The sequence below is a fragment of the Symphalangus syndactylus genome, chromosome X (genome assembly GCF_028878055.3).
Source record: "Symphalangus syndactylus isolate Jambi chromosome X, NHGRI_mSymSyn1-v2.1_pri, whole genome shotgun sequence".
NCBI classification, from domain to species: Eukaryota; Metazoa; Chordata; class Mammalia; order Primates; family Hylobatidae; genus Symphalangus; species Symphalangus syndactylus.
In genome coordinates this window covers 151,342,069-151,355,184 of record NC_072447.2, presented here as the reverse complement: position 1 = coordinate 151,355,184, position 13,116 = coordinate 151,342,069, and the positions used below count along the sequence as shown (strand labels likewise).

Sequence of the window (13,116 nt, the reverse complement as noted above, 5' to 3'; positions counted from 1 at the left end):
CCTCTCTGACTTTCACTCTTTACCATTCTGTAAAGCATGACTAATAATACAATTTTTGAGGGTTATTGTAAAGGTTCAAAGACATAATGTGTTTATGAACTGTGCCTGGCATGCAATAGACAACACATTACTATTATCAGTTGTTTTATTATTAGAAGCAAATTTGCTATTGTTTTATTATTATTTGAAATGAGATTCAAAATATTAAAGAATGGCAAAAAAGAATTAATTTCTAAGATCTGTTCAAATTCTGTTGGTTTGCTGGTATTCTTAAAGTTGCTGGAAATGTCAGCTACTGTCTGAAGCAAGTTTTTTTTTTAACATCCAGAGATTCTCACTCTAGATTTGTGACAGGGTGATTGAGAGTTGGGTGTAGTGCAAAGATCACTAGATTTAGAAAACAAAGTCCAGATACTATTTTACTTCTGCCACATACCAGCCCCACACTGGATTGCAGGTCATTTAACCTCTCTGGACTTCGATTTCACGAAATAATAAGAAACTACCTTACTCCATATGACCAAATAAGACAACGAGGTTCAAGTGCTTTGAAAATCCGTCACCTGCTATAGGAAAATAAGGTTGACACATCAGGTCAAGTTAGCCTGTTACAATCTGATTGCATCTGTGAGGGCATGAGGGCAAGAAGGAAATTGCTGGAAGACCAGACAAGGTGCGCTCCAGCATATTATAGCACTTTGCCCAGGGGGGCAAAGAAAGAAAAGTGGACCCGCTGGTTTGAAGGGGAGCTGAGAACATTGCCAGGTGAATGGTGAGAGGGGCTTTCAAGAGAAACCAACTGGCTTGAATTTGGACAGCATTTTGAGAAAGGGGGCCATAACAAAACACATAAGGCAAAAGTATTTCCATAGTCTGGAGGATTGAGGGGCTGAGAGTGGGAAAAGGCTGGTTGTGTTGCATTTGGTTAATAAAAGAAGTCTGTCCCCACGTGAGATGAAGTGGATTTGTATGTGTTTGCTTGCCAGGCTGTAGAGGGAAAAAAGGCGGATCAGGGAGGTGGGAAAGTTGGGAGAGCAAATGGACTCAGATTTTCATGGTGCAGATGCAAACAATGTGTATAATTTAAATATTCCTTCATTGGAGGTGGGCAGAGAGATGGGCGGGGTAATAACTAGCACATGCTTCTAGATGAAGACACTGAAAAGCAACACAGCTAGAAAATAAGGGAATCTGATGAGCAACTGGAAGCCAGCTCCTCCACTCCGGGGCTAGTGCTCCTTCCTCTGCATAGCTCCCCTCAGTGAGGAGAGATGACCTTGTTTGGGCCTCTGCTTAGTTTGAAAAGCCGCGAGCATGGCCAGGAGAGGTAGGGAGAAAGATAAAATGTACTTTTCCCTAAGAAAGGGGTTTATGGGGAATGAGGTGACAAATTTACTGCGGAACCCGTCACAGGCCTCTAAGGCCCTCAAACCAAAAGGAACATGAATGTGTAATTAAGACAAAAAGCCCAACAAGCATGCTCTATTGTGACATGCAAGGTGGTCTATAAAAATTTAACAATTAGTCATAAAATTGGGGAAGCAAATTTCAGAAAGCTTATTTTTATTCGAAGCATGGGGAATGAAACATTCTTTCTTTAATAAAGGAAGGCCCACTCATTAAGAGTGTTGTTGGAAAAAAAAAAGAATTCTATACACTCTATAGCCCTTCAAAAAAAAGAGACATTTCTCTAGATTCTCTTTCAAGAATAACAGAAGGACTTTTGTTACTTTCTCAAAGCATGTTATCTTTTGTGAGCTTGTTAAGGCAACCTGCTTCTTTTCTTTCCATGTGTAAGTGAAATTCTGTTGTTTCTTTAAGTGGCTCCTTTAGGAGACTGGTGTCGCCAGCCTCAGCCAGGTGTTCACCCTCCTTCCTGCATTTAGTCACATAACCACCTAGGCACCAGGGCCGGGTTGCTTTTAAGTAGGTAATTTCAATTGTGACAAATTAGTGAGATTTTGAGATATGCCTGGCATTCCTTTGGGGGTTTAGAAAAAGGCCACTGAGTTTATTTATGCTTGTGACTCGGAGAAGAAAGGAATAACAAGGTTACTAGCTAGAGCAGAGTAAGACATTTCTTTCAATGTTATTACCTCTGTTAAGGAAGGCTGTTGACAAGTGAGCAAAGATTGAATGTATTTTCCCAGTGGGAAAGGCCTGAGTTCCCAGTGTGCATTCCTTTTGTGGTGCTCATAACAGCTGCCTCGTCTCCACCCAAAAAGTCAGGCCCCTGAGACAGATGACTGAGGGGGTGCTGGGTTCTTATCTTACCAAAGTAGTCAGCATAGTCCTAATCTAGCAGTCCCCAACCTTTTTAGCACCAGGCACTGGTTTCATGGAAGACAATTTTTCCACAGATGAGGGGGTAGGGAATGGGAGTAGGGGTGGAGAGTTGGTTTTGGATGAAACTGTTCCACCTGAGATCATCAAGGCATTACATTCTCATGAGGAACACATGGTACCAGTCCATTGCCTTGGGATTGGGAACCCCTGCCCTAATCCATATAGTCTCATTGCTGATCAAAACGATATGACTGACTCATCTCTTTAATAGTCAAGAACAATGTTCTTGGGCTGAAACAGGTGCACGAATGTGTACATCAGGTATACTCCAGGTGGCAAGCCAATTCAATGGTAAACAGCTTTTGGCTCTTGACTATTCCTTTGGCTGCATTTTCTCAGGGCTTGCTTCACACACTGGGCTGCTGAGAAGGCACTTACAGTGAGAGGGGGATCAGGAGGGAGTTGGAGTGACTTTGGTAACTGAGGAAAGGGGGTGCAGAATTTTCACTGGCACATAGATTATTTTCTTTCCCAGATAGAAAGCCTTCATGGTTTTTACATGACTACACTGGTCATCATTTATCACAATAGCAAGCATTTATATACCACTTGGTAGCCCGTAAGGGAGTTAGGGCAGGTATTGCTGTCCTCTTTTACAGACAAGGAAAGGAGATTCAGAGAGATAAAGTCATCTGTCCAAGGTCACAGAAGTGACAAATGGTAGAGCTGGGACAGGAGCTCATTACCATGACTCCTATTCTTGAGATTCCATACTGCCTTATGATGCCAATGGCCAGAGATAGTAGACAGATATGCTTTTCTTGCTTAACTTTGGTTTCTTCTTTTGGTTTAATTGTTTACTTCAGGAGAGATTATAGCCATTCTTTCAACTTTGTTCTGCCCCCAAGGCATTCACACACATACACTCACTTCCCTAAGTAACATTTTCCACAACATGCCATCATTTTCAAGTCTCTCATCTTCTCCTCCCCTCCCACTCCCGCATCTCTTCCCCTCATTAGAGGCCACAATCAATCTCAGTAACCACGTTCCACGTAGTGGGCGGCAGCAGTGAGATTTGAGCTGAGATCCCAGAAAGGTAAAAGGCAAAGGTTTAGGGTATGGTGCTTGAACAGGGAAAGTTTCCTAAAGAAGGTGGTGAGTATCTGTCTGAGAAGGATGTAGGAATGGATAGGGCAGAAGCTTAGTGATATTAGAAGACTAGCTTGATTGCAAAATGGAAAGAAGACAGGCAAGAAATGAGGCCACTGGAATAAGCAGAAGGGTCTTGAAGTGGAATATTAGGATTCCCCATCATGAAACTCCTTGAAACAGAACAGTAATTACTTTAAACAGCTTAAGCAGATAGATTGCTTCATTATTAAAAGGCACAAAAATAAAGGTTTAAACTCACCCGCAAGATTTCTTCAACACAGCTTGGATCACTGGGAAGGCTTACCTGAAATAAAATAAACAGAAAACATTAGGCACAATCTACTTATTCTTCTTGTATAATAGTTTACTCTATAAGACAAACTGTAAAGCAAGAAAATCTAGCTATCAATTTTTTCCTGTTAAATACAAAAGAATATCTGCAAATGACTAATTTTGTTTTACTTTAATGAAGCGGTAAGATTGCAGTGCATGGTGCAGAAATAAAGTGACTCCTTGTTCTGTCACTGATTTGCTTTCAGGCACTGACCCATCCCCCATCGCCTGGGGCTTCTCTTTGCTCATCTATCCAAAGGGAGCTTGATCTCGTGATCTTTAAGGCATCTTTGACCCTCTGACATACTTTTGTATATTATTCATTAAAAATATAAGGCCTATATGAAACACTTTGGTGATTAAATTGAGTTCTTTTTGAACTTGGGAGTCCAACTAGGTGCCTACAAAACACTAAGGATAACGGCCTGTGTAAATTGCATGCTTGCCTTGGCAGTTAGAAAAAGTGTCAGAAGTATACTCCGTGAATCCCATGATCCATTTTTCCCAGTGTGACATCTTCCTAATGAATCAAGATTCAAGTCACTAGCAGAAATGTACTGAGGGTTTACTCCATGTCAGGCCCATAGCCCTTTCCTGCAGGTGCTTTATAGTCAGTGAAAGCAAGAAGCAAGATAACAAAATAAGAAACCAGCTGCAAGACAGTGCATGATCAGGAACTTGAGAGTCAGGCAACCATCTAGAAAAATCTCTGCTGATCACCACATTATCTGTGCAGGTTTTAGGCATCCCCCAAACATTCCTAACTCCCCTTCACACCTTCACCCTCTCTAGGATTGCAATCCGATCACATCTGCTTCCTGCCTGCTCTGGTAAGAAGAGTGGGTCTCTCATTCACTGCCTTGAAAGATGAAAGCCCAATCCCGTTAAGAGAGCACTACCATTACATCGACATTGCCCAGGCCTCTTGCAAGGACAATTATTAACTCCCCAACAGACTGAAGTATGGACTCAACTATACTTGGGGAAATGAAGAATAGAATATGGCACTAGATTTCCTCACCTGTAAAAACTACAAGTTAAACAATACAGCAAATCTTCAAACAGCATTATAGTCACTTCTGTACATGCATTAATTACAACCAGTATTTATTGAAGACCTCCTACATGGAAAAGTCCCTGCTCCAAGAGGCCTAAAATCCCAAATAGGAGAGACAGCTTGAGACAGTCACCAATAATGAAGGGCTATCAATTCTAGATGGCCCAGTACAGCCCCAGGTTACACTTGTTATCTGTGTAATTATTTATAGTATTCCCTTTCCCTCTCAAAAATGTCCTCCAGTTTGGATGACAAATTTATACAGTCATCCTTCCAGTAACAATAATACTCTAATACTAGGTAGAAGAAACAGTAGAAGAAAAGACTTAAGTTGGCTGGGCATACCTTGTAAAGAATCTAAAATACAGGTTTCAGATAGAGAACCACTGGTGATTTGGTGTAGCACAATTCATTCATTCATTCAACAAATAATTTTGGAGAGCCAAAGACTGTGCCACTTGGTGCTAGGCAGAGATACAATGGGAAGCAAAAGGAGACACAGTTTCCTCACTCATGGAGTTTACAGGCTCAACAGGAAGGTGAATATGAAGAATCACATAGTTAATGCACAACTATAAGCTCTGGGGAAGTACAAAAAGGTGACCATCCCATGGACACTAGTTATGCAAAATAGAAGGTTCTGTGTTCAAAGAAGTATGGGAAATGCTGCAACCCATATTGTATCCCCCTTTTGAGATCCATGATGCAAATAAAAAGCTGTGAGACACCTGTCTAAAATTTTTAATAAAGTACATTCCCAACTTCCTTGGCTTAAGTCTTGGGTTTTTAGTTTTAGTTGTTTTTTTGTTTTATTTTCCAATTAATAACTACTGCTATTCCACACAATGAATGTTTGCGGAGTATACACTGGAAGATGCTGTTCTAACATGTTTATATGATTATACAACTAAACTGGTAATTCTCAACTGCAAATACAATCTCACTCCATTGTTCAGTGCTGCAGCAACTGTATTTTCCAAGACAGTTCTTGAACTTCTAACAAATACATTCCCCAAATACAAAGGTCAAAGGATTATAAGAAAGGCTTAAATCTTCAATATCATTGTTGCATTGTATTAGAGCGGGCAGCCTAGGCTAAAAATGTATGGCCCAGTCTCATGAAAAGGTCTTTGTTCGCCTTTTCCCACACAAACACATCAGTGTTAATTTTTAAATCAAAGTGAAAATATATCAGTGATATGCAGACACAGCAAGAGCACCTGCTGATGAGTCAAAAGGGTTGGGAGGGAGTCCTGGCCCTACCACTTGGGAACAGGACTTAATAACTGTACCTTTCTGAGTTCCAGTTTTTCCAAATGTAAAAGAAAAGGAAAGAATAATAGTAATACCCATCCTTTTTAAATCTCACAGGGTTTCTGCGAGCATCCTGTGAAATAAGTGATGTGAATGTGCTTTGTAATCTGCAAAGCCCAATACAATGAATTAAGTTATTACCCCTTGTCCCGTTGTTCTCCTTACTTTTCTTAAGTCCTGTCTTCTCGTCTTTTCAAACTAAGATTTGACTCACTCTTGCCAACTGAAAATATCATCTCTACTCTTTGAAATATAAATATCCACTTCTTTATGGGAAGAAATACTGTCAAAAGAGAAAGAGTTGTGGACTCTGGAGCTTTGCAGCACATCTAATAATGACTGACTATCGGAGTCGGCAGCACTCAGGACAGACAGAGAACTCTAAAGGCAAGAGCAGTCAAATAAATATGCATTCACACTCAGTGATTAGATATTTTTCTTTAGAAAACACTAAAATCCAACATTCTCATGAAGTAACTAGTTCCGCAAATTCATCTAGCCCGGGCCCACAGCTGTTTTCTCCGTAAGACAACCACATTTGAACCGCAAGTGCTTTTCCATCCTGCAAGTGCTTTTTAATTAACCAGCAAATATTTCCTACGTGCCTAGCACAGTGCAAAGCATGGAGAGTTGGTAATACAAATCACTCTGAGTCTCAGGTTCTTTCTCTCAGAGTTAAATGTCTAGATGGGGTAGGAAAACAAACAATTAGAAACCCACTGGGACATACATTGTAAGGTAGTCATGACAAGGGTAATAGGATCGCATTCATTCGCCTGTCCGCCTATTCATCAGCTCTCCCATTTATTTCCTTAGACAACAAATCCTGATTGAGCTCACACTGTGCTCAGGATGGTGCCAAGAGGGAGGATTTAAAGACATTGAAGACAACATCATTTCTGCCTTCAAGAGTCCACGCAAATTGAGGAGACAACATTTACAGGGAAACAGACAAGACCAAACAGGAGGTCTGACTTAAGTGCCAGGGAAAGGGTACCTACCGGGTTCACCGACACTGCCATGTCAGACAGAAGCTCCCAGCCGTTGAGGTCCCCACCGTAGTCCTCGCTCCATATGGGAGTGAGAGGCCAAGGATTCGACATGGCTGAGAAGTGATGGGGCCACCTGAGGCCACTTCAGTCACTGAGCCCCCTGCGGAGATGCACCAGGGTCACTCTGCACACTGGAAGAAAGCTGAGCTAAGGCTGGGGCTCGGCCCCAAATTCTATTCTCTTGCACTCTCTTTCTCTTTCTCTCTCACACACACCCACACGTCTTTGCAGTAATTCTGGAGGAGTTACTCGGACAGGTGTGAAAGACAGAGACTGAGAGAGAGAGCTGATGGTGGCACTGGGATTAGAACTGCTGCCCGTTGAGTTGCCAAGCTGCTGCTTAATTCCGGAGGCACCTTCTCCTCTCTTTAAATCCACTCTTGAGTATTCAGATAGTCCACAAAGCGCAAGTTAGCCACTCAGAGCTGCAGCGTCCTTTCTCATTCCCCCTCTCCGCCCCCTCCTCCTGGAGCAGAAAGCAAGCTGCACGACACACAGGGGAGGCTGTGCTCTCACTCCTGGCCCCAGACGACCCTCTTGTGCTGGGCACGGATGTGGTCCTCTGAGGGCCAGGGAAGGGAGGTGCACATCAGGCAGGTGGTGAGTTTACTGAGAACCCTCACAAGTGCCTACCCTCTCTGTACCTGACAGTGCAGGCTGCCACCCCACGTAGCCACAGAGAGACCACGTACAAATTATCTGCCTGGTGATAAATACGTATCTTATGAAATAATCAGGGTACCTTTAAATCATCAAATATTCAATTAACTGCAGCAACAATAAATGAATTGCATAGGATGTTTTGATCATTCTGGAATTAATCAGTTTGGAGCATACTTCTTAGCGATTAGGGTAATACAAGACATCAAAAACACCCTGATAGTGGCATTGAGAGACATAAGCAGCAGCCATCACTAATAGAAAACATGAAGATTAATGTAAAACATTAATAGAATAATGATCATCACATGGTTAATCCAGAGGAGCTCAATGCATGCCTCTGAGTATATTATTACTAAGGGATTGCGAGAGAAGAGAGGTCATATTTTCCCATAAAATCATCCTGAGGGTGGTCCCACAATACCTGGCATTCATAGTCCACTAGTCTAGGTATATTCCACCTTGACAAACACTTTCTCAAAGTAAAACTTAGAAATCAAAAGTTTAATTGCAAATTAAATAACTGGGCCCAGTTAACCAATATCCACAACAGACACTGATGGCGGCTTCCAAACTAATTCCATTTGCACTTTCATTAACAAACTTCCCTATTTATCCCCATGATTGATTTATGGTACACAGAAGTCCCCTGACACAGAATTACTAATAAAATAAAAACTCAGGTTATGATATTATACTACCAAATGAGTTTTCAATCTTTTTAAAATTTGTAATTCCCATCGTTGGTAATTTGTAAAAACAGAGGACAGCAGCCTCTGAAGTTCTTATTTGCATGCATTATGAAATCCCCTATGTCTCTATCCAGGGAGTCCCAGTTTTCCAAAATGAATTTGGAAAACTACAAACTCAGTTCACATTAGGATCTGTCTGTCCCTTGCTTCCTGCCTCACCTTAACCATCCCTATTCTAGTTTGTATTCATGAGTCTATGATTAAACGGGAACAGTTAATATTGCATAAGCTGTAGACAGAAGTCCTCGGGTAATATAACTTTAATCAAAACAAAAACGATTTCACAACAGTTACATGGTCCAGCTAACCAGCTCATCTTCCAATTTCATTTTAATACAGCAAAAATCCTGGGCATCCAAAGAGCTGGTGTTTACTTTAAAATACTGCTTCTGGCCAGTTTTTAAGTAAGTCTCCTGGTCAAAATACTTCATGTAAAACAAGGTAATATGCACCAAAAAAGTACAAAAAGAACAAAAAGTAGAGCATGAAGATCAAAATAATTTAACATATGTCTTTTTAAGCCAAATACAGGAAATGACCCTTTGTTTGGAATCATACATGAACATAAAACTAAAAGGCAACCATGAACTTCTATTTCTTTGAGCAAATGAATGAGATAATTTACTATATTTTCTGGGGGCTCCAAGGGGGCAGTGGAAAGAGCCTGGTCTTTGAGGCTCCATAGAACTGGATTTCAATCCTATTTCTGAAGTTCAACTTGCTTTATGACCTTGGGCAAGCCACTTGAACTTGTTTGAGCCTCTGTATCCCTACCTATGTAAGAAAAAGTTTTAAAAATCCACTTCTAGGATTTTTGTGATGTTGAAATGAAGCGAGGTATATAAAAGTACTTTAGCCTAGTAGGGGGTGCATGTCAAATCTCCATCAGCACTTTGTATGCTAAGTTCTCTCAAAAGTCCTTAGAAAGGTGTCAGCACTCTAAGTCTTGGAACCACTGAGAAGATAGTTTGGTTGCCTTGTAAACTGGCTCCCATGACATCTTATGAATGTTGCTAATTACTAAATCCTATTCAGGGTCCCAGTGTGTAAAGAGTCTCAGGCTGCTTTTCCATCTGCTGGCTCTCATTAAAGGTGAAAAAGGAGGCTGGAGATGGGACTTGAGTGGATATGACAACAGAGATAAGGGAGAGTGGGGATGAGAAGGGTGGAGGAGGGGTGGGTGACATGCTTCATTATGAGGACATCTCTTCAGTGATTACATTAGGTATGGGGCAACGGTGGAATGCTGCATATGCAGAAAGGCCCATCATCAGCTGAGAGTACCTAATGGCAGATGGAATTTCAAGTGAAGAGTACTTAATTCAGTGGGCTCTGAATAGCCATTAGCTCACTGTTCATTTATTTGGTCTAATAACTAGTTTCTATAGAAGAGTGAGCTATAAAAGGAGATGGGGGGAATGAGGGTATATTACAGTCTTAGAGAAAAACAAGGTAAACATCTAGAAATATTACTGTTAGAAATCAAGAACCTATCTGGAAGCCCCTTGCTGCCTGGCTCACATTCCCTCAAGGATGCCCTGTCTTAAGTCCCCTGGGCTAGTCAGTGAGGCCATTCTGGTTACTGCTGCTGCAGCTACCCAGACTCACACCCCGGCTGAGTAGGGTCTTCCTGCCCGGTTCCACAGGGACAGATCTCCAACTTAGAGTCTCTAGGCTTCTTGCTATGATTCCCTCCTTCTGGGATCAGACTCAAGCTGTCTCCTACTTCTCTTTGCCAGCCTCCATGACTCTTACCCCACTTGCTTGCCCTCTCTTGCCTATGCTCTTCCTAACCTTCTTTCTTCTTTTGGTGCCTGCCCTACAATCCACAGATCTTCTGGCCCTGGTCCTTTCCTTTTGAAATTCCTAGGTAAGCAGCCAACTCCTCAGGGCCTGCAGGATACCTACTTCTGTCCCAAAGTCCTAGTACTGCAACAAAAGACCGTTTAGGATCAAAATCTAGACTCCACTTAATCCCTACTTAGTGCACTCCCATTAATGGTAATGACTGTCTTGTGTGCAGGCGCATAATAATCTCTCATAATAAAAGAGAAGACTGCAAAACCAGAGATGTACAAACTGGAGTGAACTAATGCATTATCTAAATATATAAAAAAGATACATCAGGAGGCAAGTTCACCTTTGAATTCTGTCAATTAAAGAGTAAATGTTAGAGTTTTTAAAGTTGTAGTATGCTCTTGACCTCTTCAAAGATCATAGCACACTCTCATAATATAGAGAAAGTAAACAATTGCAAAGCAGCGATCTCACTTTCAGGTAACAAATCTTATAAAGTAGTGAAAAAATCTGACAGGAAACAGTAGTTATGTGTCCAAGCTCTACCACTAATTAGCTGTGTAATTTGGGACAATCCACTTCTTCACTCGCCAGCCTGCAGCCTAAACAGCCTATACAGTGAAGGCATGGGAATATATTACAAGTACCCAGTGTTTTGTATTTCACATAACAGTACAAAAATAATGAGGGATACATATAAGATTACTAACTTTTTCTTTTATCAATAAGGGCATTACAAAACAAAATCAACCATTGGCACTATTATTTTGTAAAAGAACATTATAACATCCAAAAGGTTAATAAGGCATAATCTCAGAATAAAGGCCAGTTTGTTCAAAATACAGAACAAGTTAAATTTACACTAACATCAAACATGCTGGCACACACACACACATCATTATCTTACATTTCCTATGCTGCCACAGAATAACAACACTTTCACTTTGGGCTGGTCACCAGGTTATGCGATCTTTCACACATCTTTTGGATTCTATGATTTTTTTAACACTCTGCTTTATTCTTTCTTATTTTATGTATTTTGCTATATGTAGTAGTCCTTTTGCCAGGAGGCCATGCTCCACATAGCATGGCATATTATCTATGACATGTCATGTATTCCAAAGCCAAAAATGAATTCTTAAAGTGTGTATGGAAGCAAGCATGGGGTCTCAATAGCCTAGAAGAAAAAGTGCTTCCAGGAAAAACTGGCCATTAAACAAGGATGAGGCTGCAGAATAGGCCATTGGCTTTAGCAATATCTAGGTCATTTGTATCCTCGATCATAGCTGTTTCAGCAGCATGGTGGGGATGTAAACCTGACTGTGTATTGAGGAGAGAGTGGAAAGGGCAGAGGTGGAGAGAGTGAATAAACAATTCCTACTGTGAAAGGGGGTAGAGAAATGGAATAATAGGAAGTGGTGATGTGGAGTCAAGGTTTTTGTTTGGTTTTGTTTTTATAAGAGGGATGATATTAAGATATATTTATATACTTGATGCGTAGAACTCAGTGAAAAGGGAAAAAGTGTGGCAAAAGAGAAAGTGGATGATTGTAAAAGCAAAGTCCTTGAGAAGGAGTGAGTCGATCAAGACACAACTGAAGAGGTTGGCCTGAAATAGGAACATGGACACTTCTGTACACTTCTTCCATTGTAACAGGAGGGAAGGCAGAGTGCCTAGGTACATAAGCAGCTGGGTTGGAGAAATTAAAGATGAGAAGATGAGATGATACTTGTCTGATTGTATCTTATTTTTCTCTACGAAGTATGCGGCAAGATCATCAGCTGAGAGTGGGGTGGTTACTGGAAATTGGAAGAGAAAAGAAAGGTTGGAATAGTTGTCTTGGAAAACAGAAACATGGATCATAGACTTGCTAGGGAAGTATAATAGAAGGGATAAGGAGGCGGGGAGAAAGAAGGGAGTTGGAGGCCAAGTAGCTCTGGCGATTTGGAAGAAGGTGACACTGCTCCTCACTATTAGCTTCTGCTTTTTCCAACACTGATTAATTAACCACAGTTCACAGTTCTCCAAATGCTCTAATCTAGAAGAGGCTTCATTCTGACTGCAATAAGCAGAAAGCGCAGGAGTAGGACTAATGACCAGGACTCCACTGTAGTGACTCCTATAATATTATCCAGAAGGCCAGATGAAATTAAGCCCAGGGCCAAATATAAGCCCCAAGGCTTGAGGATCTCCTCTGGGCCTAACTAAATGCTCCTTTGTCTCTTTGGGAGCACAGAGAACTCGATTAACTCATATCCTCCTGAGAGAAATCATTCCTTTAGAACATTCGAAGGAGTTTCTGAATTGTTTAAAGAAGAGCTATTTTTAATCATTGAAATATTTTGTATTCAAGCAAGCATTTTACACATTTAATATGTGATTGCTATCATGTAGTATTTTAAAATATGATTATCTTTTATGTGTCTTGGATTGACAAGTTCTTCAAATCATTTACAGTGTCTAAGATACAAGGACTTCCTCATGGGGGAAAAAAAAGTGGGAGTTCAGGTTTTTCTGGTAATTTCTGAAGGCATTGCCACAGGTATATTATGGGGTCTTAAATTAAGTTCCATAACCCCGTTTACAAAAGAAGCTTTTAAATATGTACCTTTGGCTCTTATTTTTTGAAAGTCTTTTAGAAAAAAAGGACTTACCTTGACATTCACAATCCCTCACCCTAAAGAAACTACAATGGTCTTCTCACAAATAA

At 40.9% G+C, this 13,116-nt stretch overlaps 1 protein-coding gene across 8 annotated transcripts in view; it reads right to left on the bottom strand.

The window, feature by feature from the left end:
• The window catches only part of AFF2 (ALF transcription elongation factor 2), a 509,233-nt gene that overhangs the window by 194,106 nt on the left and 302,011 nt on the right, over positions 1 to 13,116 (bottom strand). For all 8 annotated transcript variants that reach the window (XM_055267794.2, XM_055267797.2, XM_055267796.2 and 5 more), the window contains one exon: positions 3,701 to 3,745. In XM_055267794.2, coding sequence (XP_055123769.1) covers positions 3,701 to 3,745 — 45 coding nt within the window. The remainder of the gene's footprint in view (positions 1 to 3,700; positions 3,746 to 13,116) is intronic.